The 17,778-nt window shown below is 38.0% G+C and overlaps 1 protein-coding gene across 3 annotated transcripts; it reads right to left on the bottom strand.

Moving 5' to 3' along the window:
* Position 1: 1 nt before the first annotated feature.
* Positions 2-16,493, bottom strand: ptprc (protein tyrosine phosphatase receptor type C). Of its 3 annotated transcripts, XM_034081894.2 has the most exons (30): positions 16,188-16,493; positions 12,014-12,220; positions 11,743-11,880; positions 11,489-11,518; positions 10,989-11,261; positions 10,653-10,892; positions 10,436-10,549; positions 9,981-10,115; positions 9,737-9,889; positions 9,141-9,290; positions 8,179-8,390; positions 8,016-8,076; positions 7,756-7,864; positions 7,458-7,495; positions 7,049-7,158; positions 6,797-6,887; positions 6,358-6,434; positions 6,209-6,245; positions 6,031-6,128; positions 5,751-5,876; positions 5,401-5,558; positions 4,663-4,798; positions 3,491-3,640; positions 3,259-3,349; positions 2,981-3,120; positions 2,657-2,782; positions 2,432-2,554; positions 2,147-2,307; positions 1,495-1,630; positions 2-873 (listed from the first exon to the last, which is right to left on the bottom strand). In XM_034081894.2, exons 1-30 carry the CDS (start codon positions 16,249-16,251, stop codon positions 556-558), a joined length of 4,002 nt encoding a protein of 1,333 aa, XP_033937785.1. In that variant the 5' UTR covers positions 16,252-16,493; the 3' UTR covers positions 2-555. The 3 variants fall into 3 exon arrangements, with proteins under 3 accessions (XP_033937785.1, XP_033937786.1, XP_033937787.1); XM_034081895.2 differs by lacking the exon at positions 12,014-12,220; XM_034081896.2 differs by lacking the exons at positions 11,743-11,880; positions 12,014-12,220.
* Between the last annotated feature and the right edge of the window lie 1,285 nt (positions 16,494-17,778).

Raw genomic sequence — 17,778 nt, 5'->3', positions numbered from 1 at the left:
GTCCTGGTAGAAATACTCTTTTTCCTTTAATGAAATGACACAATGTCATATAAAACATTTTGAAATGAACAACTCAATTATTCAAACATGCCATATATATATATATATATAAATGCAGACTCAAGCAATTGTTTTTGTTGAGGGGGAAAAAAGTGCATGGTGGTTTTAAAATGAATGTCAATTGAATAAAGTATTATATTAAAGTTAATAAACGCACCATGCACTTTTAAAGAGGGTTATAAAGCAAATACTTAAGGCATCTAGTATTATATCTCTTAACAAGGCCCCTAGTTTGACAATAGCATTTCCACTCACAGTACCTATTATTTGCATTCTTACAGCTTTTCTAAGAAAATATTTATAACTTAATTTAAATCATATTTTTTGCAAATTGACAATACAATATTTGATCAAATTCTGTAACAAATCTTAACAAAAACATCACTTTGTAAAAGCTTTAAAATGTTTATACATTCATAACATAATTAAAAGAAAGCATTCAGATGAAGCACTTATTTCCTAAAAGTAAAAGTCACAGCATCCACCTGCGACCCCTCAGACCTCCACAGTAACCGTGGCTCCGTTGCTGGTGTCCTGCAGAGGGGTGGTCTCTATGGGGACACTGGAAACCTCTTCAGGCTCCTCTTTTTTGTCTTCCTTCCCACCATCAGCCACAAGAGGAGAGCTCTCTGCTGCCCCTTGCGGGTCATTGCAGGTAGTGCTGGCAGCCGTCTTCCCTTCTGGCTTCTCTGCTGCTTTGGTTTCATTCACAACCTGGACGGAGTCGACTGAAGAGGCCTGGACTGCTTTCAGTTCCCCGTTCTGCACAGGGAAGACCCCCTCCAGGGCCTCGTACAAGAACTGGTACTGCTCCTGTGAGACACGCAGGCAGAGAGGAAAAACATCAAGATATGTTGCTGTGATGTAGAGGAAAACATTTGATTGTGGACTTTTAGGTGACCCTTTGAACAGCACACAAATAAGAGCACCAGAAAACAGCTTTTTGCCATATTGTTACTGTGTCAACAAAAGAGTAAAAGTATCATTCTAGAAAGCATACTACCGGTGATTTTCAATCTACTCTATTAAACACATATTAATGAGCCGCTCACTCCCACTGCTGGGCATGTTCCGTTATTGTGATGAACATGGCCACTGTAGTTTTATTTTTTAGTCATCTCACATACGCCTTTCCTGCTGTTGTAGTCACTAAAGCTCACTTCTCAATACACTTTTTAAAGGAACATTCAAGCAAAGGAACTGAAACATAGAGGAGACATTTTTTGTTTTTACAGCATTAAACTGTGGCGCTGGTTAAAGTGAAATACATTCCCAATACATTTAAGCTTTATATCTATATTTCTTTATGTCTTTATTTCTAAAACCTAGCACAGTAGACTGCAAATAGATATAAGGGTTTTTTTATGTCCATAACGGACAGTAATATTATGTAATACTTTTCACACTCAAAGATATTTGGTTCCTCTTCCTTACCAGGTTGGACAGCATGCCTTGTCTCTCCTTGCGCAGGGTTTTGGCCACCTGGAAAACATCCATCAACTTCTCAGTCTCAGCGCTGTCCAGCAGGTTCCACAGAGCACAGAACATCCCTGACCGGGATGAGCCATTACTGGACACACACACACACACACACACACACACACACACACACACACACACACACACACACACACACACACACACACACACACACACACACACACACACACACACACACACACACACACACACACACACACACACACACACACACACACACACACACACACACACACACACACACACACACACACACACACAAACACAAACACAAACAGTTAGATTGAGATTCCGCCATGATACGTTTTTTTTAATACAAATATTAAATATATGTGTTTTTCTGTTATGTTCATTAATGTTATTTACTATGAAAACACAACATCTTAAAATGGGTAACAACTTCAACTCATTTCCCTTTTTGAAGCACCTTAATCTTAAACTTAAATCAGTAGGGTGTTTTTTTCTCCAAGAGAGTTTAAAGGTCTAAAATGTATATTTTAAAGCTCCTTATGAGAACATTTGGATATGTTCTGATTATAGACTACTCCTTTAAGATTCAAGAGGACATTTTCTGAGGTTGTCTTACTTGCAGTGGACCACAACGGGTGAGTTCCTCTGTGATTGTACTCCTCCACAGCTCTGCTTGATGTCCTTGATCATGTCTGTGAGCTCCTGAGCTTTCTCCGGCAGCTCGTTGTTGGACCACGTCAGGAACTGGAACTGTTTCACCGACCGAGTCTCTTTCCTCTGTGGACAGGAGTTGTGTGGGGGCTTAGAAAAGCTTGTGGAAAGGACCCATCTCATCTTAAGCTGATAGATGATAAACATCGGAAAATAACAGACTTTATTCAGTAGGCATCTGTCGTGTTACCTTGACGTGACGGAGCAGCATGTTGCGGGTGATGAAAGTTGGGGAGGTGTCTGTGCTTTCCACTTCCACCTCGAGGTCCCCAAACGTTTTCTTATCTTTGTCCCAGTAGATAGAGTTAGACTCCTGTTCACAAGAAAACACACACACAATGTTTATTTACCATATATGTACTAAGAGCATGTGGTTTATTCTCGATGCGAGGTACATAGAGAACATAATTAATACCTCACTGCTCTCTGAGAGCATGACGATTGCAGATGTTTTCTTTTGGTAAACCATCAACCAGAAGTCAGCCATGGTGTCCGGCAGGGGGGTCTGCGCTGCGATGAAGTTTTGTGGACCCCAGTACCCCTGTGTGGGCAAGAAAAAACACATCACACATCTATTGTTGCACACAATTCTAACCAACAGGATGTGGTAAATTCAAATTAGATTTAAAAATGCAACTGTCTGCGTGAAAGAGACAAAACCTGCTTCAACAGGGAAGGTGCAAGACAATGTTTCAGTTAAAAAAAATCTCAATTAGACGAAAGTATATGTAAATCGTACATCTATGTGGGAGGCATTGATGTACATAGATGAATCCTCTTCCTCCTCATCTGATGATTCTTCCTCTTCCTCATCATCATCAGGGTCACTGTCACGACTGCGTCCTTCATCTAATTTCAGCAACACTCGGTTGTAGTCATCTGAGGCAGAAGTGAAATTAAATTGACTTTGGTAAATGATTGTACACTGTACACTTTATACAAATAATGCATACACTCAGATGTATTATAGATGTTATTCTATTGTGTAAAATGTAATGCCCCTTTGCTGAAACCTACATGGGATGACAGAAGTAAAGCGATTCTTCTTCTTGTTCTCTTCTGTGAGCCCCTTGTTGAATGTCCTCCAGTTTTTATAGATGGGGAGTCTCTGAATGGCAAGACAAAGACTGTTCATCATAGTGCTAAAGAAAGGTCTACAGTTCCTTCCATTTACACTAATAAGATGTAAGCAGGGGAAAAGGATAGGACTACATTTTAAAGGGACCACTAATGCTGTGGAGTGCCATACCTCAAACTCATCCTCCAATAAGGTGGGTTCACTGCTGGAGTTTTTCTGTTTGAGCGTGCTCAGGGTGCTGTGGAGCTCGGACACAGTGGTCTCAGTCTCTCCAAACTGATTGTGCTCCAGCAGCGCCTGGTGTATCAAGATGTACTGGGCCTGCGTGAGGACAACATCACTTCATAAAAAAAGGATATACAGTTTGGGGATGGAGCCATTATGCACAAGACAGACAGCAATGATCCACAACCTGTTAACGCTTTCTCCTTCTCTGTGAATGGTTTGGATTTAATACACAATTCTGCTTCTGTAATGTTTGATCTTTCCCTGTGTTCATTTCTCAAATAAGTTATTTCAGCTTCTGCCCTCTGGTGGGCGTCAGAAAGTAGACAGCTTCAGTCCACACAACATTACGCACACAATACACACATTAAACTAGCAATGTACATTTTATATTTATACTATATCATAGTGTAACTCAATCCTGTATATTCATTGTAAGATAGCAGCAAATAACCAAAAGATAAAGTCAAGATGAGACCTGAAAATGATTTTATACTTTCAAGGTCTGTTGTCATAATCAATCAATATATTGAATATTAAAAAAATATTATTTATTTGATTAATGTTTGCTTTTAAATTATGCATTATTAAACTTGAATAATTGATTTGAATGATTATTTATTTGATGAATTGATTATTTGATGAATAATAATTTATTTTGAAACCGAAATTAAAAATACATTCTTTGTCATTCCAATAACCTGCGTGTGTGTCTATTATATTCTACATCATCTACTTGACAATATTAACATTTCATAAAAAGTTATCATTTCTACAGGACAAATATAAATTAACTGTACTTGTTTATTTATTCAAATGCCCTTGGAACTGCCGTAACGTCTTGCCACCAGACCATAATATTGTAAAAGTAACCTCTATTTAAAGGTTTTCTCTGTTTGTCTTTATGTTGCGTGTGTATCCTTGTCTCTCTTAGCATCTTTGTTTAGCTGTATGTTCCTGTTGCTTCACTTCCTATATGGTTGATCTTGCACGGTGAGTATTCATACTGAGAACAGAAGTCACATTATTTGTATGTGTTAATAAACTCAACCGATTAGCTAAACTCTCATGAGACACACAGACGCACACACAAAATATGACCATAGTTGATATTTTACCTCTACTTGAACCATTAGACATCTCTGTCTGCGGAGTCTGACCACGTAACCGTAGATGTCGACTCTGCCCTCCGCCTCCAGACACTCCATCATGGCATCAATGCCAATGTATGTGCCTGTCCTGCCGACCCCCGCGCTGCACATGAGATAATAACATTAGGCTGATACACATCTATACATGTCTATCAGTCACAAGGAAAGGTGAAGTCGAGCATTAGTTTAGAACCACATAAAGGGGGGAAATGGTTGATGAGTCCCCCCTGATTCAAAATGTCATCCCTTTTTGTCTTAACTCATAAGTCATTGAAGCATGAAAGGTCATGTCTGTCTGAAAATTTTTTTAAATGTACTTAGTGCATTAGATTGTCTACGGTCTTTGGTCATTAGTAGGAAGAAATGTGATTTCATCAGACTTTTTCCAATAAGAAGATTAGTTTGGCATTATTCAAGCATCCCATGTATTGTACACTTTGTGGAGAACTGGGATATTCTGTAAGGGATGTGACTGTAGAAAATGAACAAAACAATATGCAGCATAAACAGTCAGTAATGAACTTAATATTGGGAAATAAGCACAGAATATATTAGATATGGTCTGATCATGCCTCAAAGACAAATGGAAACAATGGGGAATGGAATCACATCCAATCACAACTAGAAGTAGATTAAAAAGGTTGTTTACTCTGATTATTAGAACAATGTGTAGTATTTGTTAGCTGAAGCTTGTAGGCTACTAACCTGCAGTGAACAACGATGGGGCCGCTGAAGAAATTCTTGAACGCATTGACGCGCCGCCTCAGTTTCAGGAGCAGATGTGGCTCACCGGGGACGCCGTGATCCGGCCAGCTCATGAACTGGATGTGAGTCACTTCCCTCTCTGAGTTCTTCTCCCTCTTCTGCAGACGCACAGGGAGGTAATGCATATATGCACAAAGACATATATAAACACAGATTCATTCACATTTCATATTTATTGAGATAAAGACTGACAGATATACTGGCTTTCACTTACACACAGACACACATGTATACACACACAGGCTAAAAGTAACAATATACATTTCCACTAGTTTATCCAGTGAACTCACATTAGTAAGGCTGAGATGGCGGATGGTGTAATCTGGGCAGTGGTCCTCTGACTTCAGCTTCACAATAAACTCCTCAAAGATCTCTGCCTCGCGGTCTCGAGACGGCCAGTACTGCGCACATTTGACCTGATTTGGCAAATCAGTAAGACATGAGTAACATATTGGTACATTTTCACTATCAGCAGTATTCTCCAAGAAACAAGACCACAGTGTGGGCATGAGTGTGAATGAATATATCTGATAAAGTGTATGTGGCTGAGAAGCAGTGATCAAGTCTTACCCGGTTTCCTTCTTCACAACGCGTTACCATAACGATGATAGAGGACTGCTGCTCCCACACCATCCTCCAAAAGTCACTGACAGTCTCTTCCTTTGGCCCTACAACACACACAATATATACATAAATACTGTATATAAATGGACAAGTGCAGAAGTGTTTGTGTGATTAATTGCTTTACCTTGTGCTGCGATGTATTTTTTGGATTCCTTGTACCCCTGCAGCAGGAAAAAATGTCAATAAGGCGTGTATTGTCAGAAAGAGATCATGAGTGTGTAATGTGATGCAGCAGTAGTAGTCGAAATAGTTGTAGTATAGGATTGTTCATACATCGATAAAGCTGGCATTGATGTAGTCACAGCCTGTCTCCCCATTTCCAGTGGTCAGCTGAACACGGTTATAATCATCTGGTTCAGGACAGAAAATAAATCATTATCACAGAAGACGACTGAACAACTCCCAATGAAGAAGTATTCTTGAAATTCCATTCAGAAGCTGTTTATAGTTATGTTGAAAACATAACATGCACATGTCCCATTTTAATTTACTCTTTATATTGACTTTAATATATCTTGAGTTAAAGTTAAAAACCACAACAACACAAACAATCATCTGTGAATCAAATCATGCTCACAGATTTGCACCATTTCCCACAACAGTTGAATAGATATTAAATAAATCTGTCACCGTTTAAACACTATGGCTAACGAGTGTAGACAAAGCCAGGTACGACTAAGTGTTGGTTTCATGTGTTGTTGGACAGACTCACATGGCAGGATGTCCACGTAGCGATTCTTGGGGACGTTGCACGCCTTTTTGGCCTCTTTCACGGTGTACCGCGTGAAGATTCTGGGCATGCTCTGTCAACAGAAAACAAGAAATGTAATTTGCCAAATTATGTCTTTGTCCTGATCATGTTCATCAAACTTTCTAGGTTCAGCCTTCAACTTTTACTACCTTGACATCCAAAAATAGACAAATAAATATATAAAAACAATGTCCCAAAAGGTTTCAAATGTACCTGAAACTCAGCCAGGAAGAGTCTTCCCTCATCAGCAAGCTTCCTCTTGTAGGTTTCCAGCAGGACCTCTGCTGCGATCGGCTCCACTGCCAGCAGATTCTCCTCGTCGTCTACATCAGAATACCAGCCAGAAGATAAGACACCGAAACAACGTAATACTGTATTAGTGCTTATTTGTTACTAACCCTTATTCTAACTTACAATGTACATGTGGTACTTAATTGATTTCCCCATACATTTGTCTTGAAATGCGCTTCTTCATCATATGACAAGGAATACATGTGTGTATTCAAATCTTTTTACAAACATCATGCATCATTTGAGAAAAGTAGCAGCTATTACATACTTAAAGACTGTTTTGAGCATGTTATTAAAGACTAAGTAAAGTGGAAATATGAAGTCTACTCACTTGCTGTAGTAATAAGCATCATGCTTTCACCCAGATTGCTGCAAAATAAAAAATAGAAAATAGGCTTCAAAGACTTTACAGTTTACAGAATGGAAAAAGAAAGCAAAGAGGAAAAGCTAGTAGTAATGTTAGTTATGTCTATAATGCAATAATATCACTTTTAATTTACTGGAAATTTAACAAAATGGATTTATCAGTATAAAACCTGCAGTTGCATTTGTTTACAACAAAACAATCACAGAAATAAACCATAACCAGGATCCAGGCGAAAGTAAAATTGACGCTGAATGAAACTCACTGGGACTGTCTGCGCCTCAGAACGTAAATCTTGTAGACGACCAGAAGTAGGGCCACAGACGTGAGGATGATGAGGAAGACCAAAAACCCAATGACAGCTTTGTCATTATCTGTAAAATGATGGGAACATAATATCAAAGCTGTGGCATTTATGTTACAGACACAATCTATGGTATTGAATATATTTGATGTAGGTCAGAACATTTATTTCTTTAACAGAACAATGCAAGACAATTTGGCATGAATTAAAACACCACATACAGGAAGTGGAGACAGTCTCTCCGATGGGAATGCTCTCGTTGTGTCCATTGGAAGCAGTCACCTGGAAACACAGGAGATCTCATCAGGAAATATAGCATTTGAAGAAATATGAGGAATAAAGTTTTAATAGTGTTTGGACACCAAAGGTTTGGCTCATACACACCTTCAGTTCGTATTCGGTTGAGTAGCTTAAAGCTTTGAATTCAAACTTGCATTTGGTTGGGTTCAGAGTCTCAATCAGGACATCACCACCACCATAAAGACGTGCGATGTAATCCTTCCTAGGTCCATTAAAATCATTTGGAGGATCACAGGTTGCGTGAATCACGTTATGCTCTAGAAGATTCACCTTCAGGTTGTTAATTGCTCCTGGCACTGTAAAAAAACATTTAAAGTGATATTTCAATTTGTTTAAACAGCATTTTAAACAATGATTTGCATCAGAAGTGTGTTGCTGCATTAGATGAATGGTTGTAGGGATATAAATACAAACTGTGCGCAAATCAAAGAAAGTTGCATTGAAAACATGTATCATTATAAATTCATTGTAAAAAGTTGTTATTCTTTAATCTTTTATGATTTTATGAAAGTTATGAAAACGAGTTATGAAATATGCATGCACATCATGTTAAAGTTGATTTAATTAATTAGTTGGGTCAGAACAGACTCAAGTCGGTAGAGTTATAGCAAAACACAATACAATAAAAAACACTGTTCTTCACATATGACTGTAAATACAGTGTAATGTTCATTATAATGGCCTGAAAAACAATGATGTATATTATATATATACATCATTATATATATATATATATATATATATATATATGCTGTCTCATTCACAGCATTTAATATCATTTGTTAAAAAAAGACAGACAGAATTGATATGATGATATTAAATAGAAGAAACTAGATAAAAAAATGTAAGTACTATAACTTAATTACTATAACTTAACATTCTAAAATCATTGATTATATTAAATTGTGTGTTAATGTTCCAAATTGAAATAATGAGTGACTTTATAACGTACCTTTCAACAACATAGGAAATAAACAACCTTAATAAATATTTGTTTATATTACCTTTGATCAAAATATGATCCAAGTGACATTTTAGACACTTACCTCCAATCGCTGTCATAATCTGTTTTCCATGAGTTGGTGCAGGAACATAGTTTCTGTTGTATTTGGGTTGGACTGCACAGTTATACTCGGTGTATGGTTTCAGTCCATACATTTGACATGTTCCTCCGAATTGATTTTTGTCAGCGACGGCTACATGAGTTGTTTGATTCAATATAGAGAAAGCAAAGACAGAACATTGGGATTATACAACAGCACATTGTTTTGTTGGTTAAGATACCTGTTGCTATTAATCAAACAATCAATAAATCATTCAGTCAATCAGTGGTCAATCAGTGGTAGATCACCAACCATGCACTCTTCAATTAAAGTATTCAAATTGTGTCATTATGCAAACAGACTGGGAAATTAACAACATGTATATATTTGTATAATATTTATATTATGTTATATATAACATTATATAAATATTCTTCAGGAAATATTGACTTATTCTATCATCTCAGGTTATGACTAACACCTACCTTCACTCAGCATGCTAAAGTGTTAGCATGGAGCACTGATTCAAATGTACACACTTTTTTCACGATTTAGTCAAACTGAGCGATAAAATAGATAATCTAAATATTTGAACTTACTTTTCTCATATGATTGAGTAGATTTACAGCTGCACTCATAAGAAAGCTTCTGAAGTTCAGGAAGGACAACTCCACAGTTCTTACTGTCTGTGGTCCAACTCAGACCAATGGAGGCGTTGGTGACACGTTGCTCTATGATTCTTATTGTAAGATCTGTAGGGACACATCAGACATTAGCAACACTTCTCTTCTCCATAGTTATCTTTACTATCATTGCCCTGAGGTAAGGTGATTATTCACGTACCACAGTCAATCCTGAACTTGATAGCAGTTGTGTTTTTTATGTTGACATAGTTCTCCATGATCTGACCGGTACAGTTGTAGTCTGTGTAGGGCTCCAGGACAGTAAGATTCTTCAGCTCATTGGGTTTTCCATTTTCTAAAAACACAAGTTAGACAACATTTCTTCAAAATATGTTAAATAAAACCCTCTGAGCTCTTACATATTGGGTTTGGATAAGATTCAAATGTGGACAGATGTTTACAGCAATCAAGAAAAATAGATATTATATTCAAAACGTATTCACAGAGTGCACAAAGCAACACTTCAACTTCGTCTTGAACGAGAACAAAATAATAATACACTTTTAGATAAAACTGGATGTGTTTCTACAGTGAGATCATCTCATGAGAATATTTCCATGTTAATCCAGTCATAATGTTGGTGACATACTCTTTACTTCTGGTATTTCCACTTACCCTGACAGCTGTAAGTGATGTGGAGATTGTCACACTTTGGAGGCAAATCTGTTTTTATTTCTGCAGGAAGTTTAGTTGAACTCGTTTGATTTATTTCACTTGGATTTAAGAAATCTGTTGGAAAAAAAGGAAACATAATGAATCCATACATGAAACATAATGAATAAAGTTCACACCACATGCATTTTTAAACAAACAAAGACTCTATTGTACATACCAGCAGTGATGCTTCTGGTGAGGCTCAAGGCGTTACACTTTCCTGAAGTGAACGTCGTAGTCAAATTGGTGCAAATGTCAATGTAACGAGGTTTGAAACAGATCCTATTTTTGTCACTTGTGCACGGCTCAGCTGAAATTATTATATTATTTGACGTTAATAGTGATGAGCTGATGTCCCAGTCACTACGGTAACAAACATATCCAGTCATGCAGCTGCCTTCTTTAATATCACCTTCTTCTGAAATACACAAGTGAAAATTAACAAACACATCTGTCAGTGTCTCTTCTTATATTTAAAAAAGGAAGATAATATCCACCAATCTTTAATACTCACTCCATTCGTTTGTCTTAGTTGTATTTGTTTGTGTGGTGCAGGGTGTTTCTTTGCCAGCAGCATCATTAAATGCCACATCATGCTCATACTCAGTGCAGGGCTTCAGGCGTTTGATTTCATGTGTTAAGCTTTCATTGGAGAACTGCAAAGGATAGCTGTTTCCAGTATCTGGTCGGCCCGTTTCTTTGATGTTGATGATGTAGTCGCCAGTCGTAAAGTTCCCATTCATGGTAATGTTGAAGCCAGTCTTGCTGGTTGTGACCGTGTAAGAACCTGCACACAAAATAAAAACAAAACCTGGTGACATCCTTTAATCCCAGACACTTTGTTCATGTAGATGTTGAAAGTTCTCTGGGGAATCTAAACTTTACTTTCTGCAATAGCATTCATTGCCAAGGATTACACTACGGAGAAATACAAACATAATCTTTGAACGTTTTTGTTAAGATGAGTGTGAAGAAGACCTGTATTATGTCTTGAAAATAAAAACTGATACTCACACTCCAGAGGTGGAGGGGCTTGAGTCTCGGCTGGAGAACACATTCAAAGTGATCAGAAAAAGAAACAACAACATTTTAATATATGCTTATGACAATATCAATACTCTTGCAACTGTGTGTATTTTATTAACCTAACGTAACACAGTCATTAGCAGTGCTAGTAGCCGTAGTCTACATTCATAATAGTAACACAGTAATATCAGAGTCTTATAGAAGAACAAATGGCGGGCTTGTTAAGGAGAAAACGTTCCAACCTTTGGCGTTAGTAGTCACTGATGTGTTGGACGTGGTGATTGGAGGTTGAGTCTGGGGTTGAGAGGTGTTTGTCGGCAAGTCTAATGCGTTGGTGGGTTTGGGTGAGGGTGAGGTGATTGTTGGAGGAGCAGTAGTGGCTGTAAGAGGGAGAGCATGCTAGAGGTCACCCTACAAAATGTTCTGCCAATAGTCCTACCAGACAGTCAGCAATGTCAGGCTGATTTCAACGCTGTTTCCAATACAAGTGTAAACTGAGGCAGAATACATTACCAGATATACTAGTTGAATATGTTGAAGGCATTGGTGGGTTTGAGGTGAGTGTTGGAGTGATGAGTGGAGGTTTGTGGGCAGTTGTTTGATTGTCTGGAGATATGACAGCAGTTTCTGTCATGTTGCGTGGAGTTGAGGTGCTGATTGGTAAAGTGAATGCTGAAGGGGAATTTGTGCTGGTGGGTGGAGGTAAGGTGGTTGAAACATCTGCGTTCCAAGAAAATAAAAATAAATCAGGCCAAACACAATATGACAACGCTAGTTCATCAAAAGGTGCAACAGGAACACAAATTAACTCAGCAAATTAATTAATTCTGTTTCCTGTTGTCAGAAAGATGGTGTTGCCACTTGTCAATTCTTGTCAATGCGTCCTAAAATACATTTGTTTTAATAAGAGGAGAACAGTTGAAACACACATAGTATCAAGAGCAGAGCAAGACCATATATATCACAGAGCAAGACCAAATATATTTTCAGAGGAGGAAAGGCAGTATACAGCTGGAAGTGCTTAGTAGGACAATTCAGCTAGAATAGTTGAAATGCTGTGAGATTAAATACTTCCTGTTTTAGGATGACAAAACCTTAGCAAGGTTGCCAACTCGAACAGGATTGTGTAAAGGGAGGTACAGTGATGTTACATGATAGCGACCTGGCTTAGCTTCTTCACAGGGTCAAAAACAAAGTTTGATGTGATGAAACACGACTATGATGACACATTTCTACAGCTTTCACACAGAACCTGCTGGATAAACCCTCACAATGTATTTCTATAAAACAAGGACTGTTGAATTAGATTACATTTTTTGTATCATTTTCAAAACTACATTTACGTTCAACATATATTTAGTATTCGTCCTATTCCTATTTTTGTTGCATTGAAAAGTACTGGTAAAGTAACAGTAAAGTATAAAATGTGGTTTGTAATAAACTTAAACTCACTATGCAGGCACTTCAGACAAGGAAACAAAACATTAATACATTTTATTATGGACATAAGCATGAGATAATTGCTGTGTATAATATTATCAACATATTATGCACAAACACCATGTGAATAAGTTAAAACTCCTAAAAGTGTAGATGCTATGAGGTCAGTTATTGCTAATTTATTTAAAACAGGTAAAATACCCACAAAGTAAGACTGTATACTGTGTATGAATTGAACAATACGTTTGCACTGGACTTCAACATAAGTGTGAATTATACATCCTTTGCAAAGCAAGTGAGCACAACATATAAAAACAATCTGTATGTAAGGAAAGTTGAATTTGCACCTGCAAAGAGAAAATAAAAGTAAATCATTGTGGCACTTTTTGTCAATAAAAGATGAACAAATTGAGTTTAGTTTCGTTTTTTGTGTTTTTAAGCATCAACTTCATCAGAAAGATGAAACCCTTCCTGCAGGGCCGAGGCATTATCACGCGACCGTGCTCATTAAGTTCTGCATGAGACAGCGCTGTGCAACCTGGTTGCTATGACAATGCGCCAACAAGCCACATTTGCTATTTCAGAAGGCAAACCGCTACTTCCTGCTTTGCGATGAAACCTACAAAATCCCCATACAAGATTAGTTTCAGTTTAGACAGAAGACAGGCCAATGTAGAAGCACTAATGGTCTTTGTCTTCTTTCTTTAGAAAACTATTATCCTTCAAAATAACCAGTCATGTCATCAAAAATACTTTATATCTCAAAAACAAATTGTATTCATACCATTCAAACTCTGCATTCTACATTACATTAGTTTTACCAAGTCAGCACATGTCATTTAAAGGTGTTATTGATAATAATGTTAATTGATTTGGCTGTTTCATCACAACATGCATGCACAACTTAAGAATACGTTTACCATTAGCACATCTCAGCTGTTCATTGTTCCTAATAGTAACAGCAGTGAACAGTGAGGGTGATGTGATGGGGGACAGATGAACAGTGAGACTCAGGATGTGGCTTGGCGCTCTTTTTTCTACATTGAGCAGAGATGCATGCTCTCTGCAGTGACATTTGCAGCCTTTGTACTTTGTGGTGACTGATCTGAATAGTTTCAGAAAGTTGTTTGAGACGTGTCAACTATGCTTTATGAGTAATTCAAAAAGCTACTGGCAAAACGTTATTCAAACTCAAATTCTTATCATAAATACATCTTTTTTTAAAGTTGTTTTTAAGAATAGTTTTAAGTGAAGCTTGTTGGTCCTTTGGTTACGTTTTATTCAGTGTCTACAGAGTTAAGTTGGAAAGAAAAGTGTGATATTTTAACATCACCCTGTCCAAGGTCACAAGCATGTGTCCACGTCTGAGAGAAAAAGAAGCAGAAGAATAAATGTAACAGTGCAAAGTTGACAGCAAAAACCAGAGTTCAACTGCCCGCCAAACTTGATTTACTTGCCTGTAATTTGGTAAAGAAACGGATACAGTGTCTGGATTTATCTCTTATGTATCCGTTTTTAGGGTTCACCATTATCACAATCAAAAAATCTGCTTCTACTTTCTTCTCATATTTTGCATCGACAATATTTGCCCCCTCCTCCGAGAAACAGCTTTAATCGTGTCTAACTTTTGTGACCTCACTTCTTCATTTTACACACTGAACTTCCCCTTTTTTCATGAATTCTCAAGTCTTTTACTTGTGCTCTGTTTGAGTCTGCTTGGTGCTCTGCTCTGCTCTGCCAGGAAATGAAGGCGACTCCAATGGAACACGGAAGTGGTCAACTTCTTGATCACACAACTCTGTCCCGCAGCAGCTAAAGCGAGCGAGACAACTTTGCATCTTAATGGGGCACTGTTGCCTTCATCTAGTTGGTTTTCATACATACATGTGGTGTGCATGTGGTCGATAATACAAATCTAAAAAGGTTAAAGAAGACAAAGTTAAGCTTGGTTTTGAAAAGGATTTGTCTTTGACTAGTTTGTGTGTGCTGCTATATTATGCTTAAACATCATGATGTGGAAAGTTGTGGTACACATATGTGTTGCATGTCAAAAGTATGTACTGTTTGAATAAATACCTTCCCTTAGACAGGCCACTTTTCGGCAGAAACAGCATGATGTGATTGTAATACTTTAAGTATATTTATCTGATTATACTTGTACACTTTCACTTAAGTAAGATACATAGATTCAAGGGTTTATTTCAGATCACATGGACAGACATCTGAGCTGAAAATAGCAGAAATAATTTGATTTGCTCAACAGTAGCAGAACTCTGAGTGATGCAAGAGGCAGTAAGGAGGGTCTCACTTAACACACGCATATTTGCACAATGCTCACAAACCATACGCACACACATTTCTATCTTATACAAAAACCCAAAGTCACTAGGGTTGAAGTGAAGAACTTGAAGACACACACACACACACACACACACACACACACACACACACACACACACACACACACACACACACACACACACACACACACACACACACACACACACACACACACACACACACACACACACACACACACACACACACACACACACACACACACACACACACACACACACACACACACACACACACACACACACACACACACACACACACACACAGTGTCAAAGCAGAACAGAAACATGATTGCAAAAATTCCCACAGCTTTGTACCAAGTGTAAGAACATGTTTTAAAGAGTCTTCTTATTAACAGCGCTCTTTGATGGAACACAACTGTTTATTCTTATGGGGCTCCCAAACCTGTCACTTTTCAGCTTCTCACATCAAGTGTGCTCTGTAATGTCTTGTGTTCTTGAGTTTTGAAAGTTTAAGAAACGTGAAGTAGCACAAACAGAGGCGCAACTCAAAGGCATGATATACTGTAGCTTGTCATTTCTGCCCTTAGCTTTAGTTTAAATGATTTTAGTTTGTGTGGTGATGTTTTCCAGTTTAAAAAAAACAAGTTATAAAGCGTGTTTGCGCTGACAGATTCACGTCTCTATCTGAGGAATAGAAATCGTTTCTCCTCATTCTCCTCATAAACTCGATCAACCATATGCTTCAAAAACAGGTCAGAAGAATAAAAGACCTTGTCAGGTACAGTTGGCTATCACTTGTGTTTTGCATCATATATAGATTTATTTCCATCTGAACAACTTTCCGATGACAATCACAAAGGCACAACTTTCTAAAACACCATTTATTTAGCTTTCCTGATCAACCAAATGAATATTTGAGTACTTACAGTTGGCCAAAGCGATGATCCCAGCCCAGAGCAGCAGGGTCGTCGGTCCACAGCGACCTGCCATTTCCAGGAGTTAGGGTGTGTTCGGACACACACCATGCAGTACAGTCCTGGTGGGGACCAACAGGCAGGTCGTCACGGTCAAACAGAAGCTTATCCCCTATTCTAAACTCACTTCTAAGAGAGAAATAAGTCAAAGTCGTTATTTAAAACTAAATACGTTTTTTGTCTTATCAGTGGACGCAGCTTCCTGGACTTGTTCCCCAAACCCTAAACCTCGCCTCTGGTTTCAAGTCAAGCAAGTGGGAGTGATGTCACACAAAAAGAGACTGCCTTTACCTTAACACTTGGTTACAGGAAGCTTCATTTCAGCTAGACCACAAGAACAGGAAGTCTTCTCTCATCTAATCTTCACTCTCTTGTGTTTAAGTGTGAAAACCATCTGACTTGTGAAACAATAGAGTGAATTTCAGCTTTTTTTTTACTTAAAGTTTATGATTTGGAGGTTTTTTTAGATACATGCTTAGCACACATTGTTTGACAGTTTAACTCCATGTCAATAGACATGGAGTTAAACTAGCGAGAAAGACAATGGGGATGTTAAACAACATGGATGCTTCCCAGGTCAATGTCCTCTGTCTAGTTGGCTTTTGTTAGACTGTTCATCATCAGAATGAGCTATTTTACATCTAAAACATACACTAGTGCTACCTCTCACAGCTCCTCTTCTTTGGTGCTGACTCCTCCCTGCTCTTAAGCTTACAGGCCTACAGACGTTCGGCCATGTTATCAAAAGCGCACGAGGAGCTCGCACTACAATGGGCAAGACAAAAAAGATGCAGTCTTTCCTTTCTCAAATGTGTTTTTTTCTATCAGTCTTCAGAGAGAAACATGTGGCCATTGGCTCCAGAAGTGAATTTTTACATTTCTGCTGTTCCGTCTGTGTGAAATACATGAATAAGGGCTGTTAGATCTCTTCAAAGTCATTGATCATGTACAGTGTTTGATCATCATTCTCTGCCTTGGAGCTTTAAATGATTTGCTTCTGTTTACATACACAAGAAAATAGGGGATAAAACAGGAAGGAGAGGAGTGGAGAAACTCTCCGGGGATCGAGACTCACACACTGGGTGGTGGGCTGAGATGAATGTGGATGAAACACAATCAGCTAGTTCATGCAGTTGAATGAAAAAAATAATACATGCAATTTAGAAGACCCATTTTAGAATTTAGACAGTTTGATTCTGAGGTGGTAGAGTCTCTACAGCAAGGCGAGGGTGATATGAATCTCAATGGTATATTTAGAATACAAAGTCAAGACAATAACACATACAGTAGATCACATAAAACTTTTAGAAATATATTAGTGTTTATTCTGATGGGATTAAATAGGTTTGCCTTCTTAGAAATAATATATTTTGGTGAACATAAATGTGAATCTGAAGCCCAATGGGAACACCGCATTTCTGACACATTTTAAGCACAATAATCTAAATATAGATTTCCTCCTAAACCAGTGGTACACATGCCATTTGGTTATTTCCACTTCTGAGAATATAGATTCTGGTTATCAGGAAGTAGCTCTTAAGCA

Source organism: Pseudochaenichthys georgianus, chromosome 4 (genome assembly GCF_902827115.2).
Source record: "Pseudochaenichthys georgianus chromosome 4, fPseGeo1.2, whole genome shotgun sequence".
Classification (NCBI taxonomy): domain Eukaryota; kingdom Metazoa; phylum Chordata; class Actinopteri; order Perciformes; family Channichthyidae; genus Pseudochaenichthys; species Pseudochaenichthys georgianus.
The sequence above is the reverse complement of the archived record's forward strand: the minus strand, read 5'-3'. Positions and strand labels throughout refer to the sequence as shown.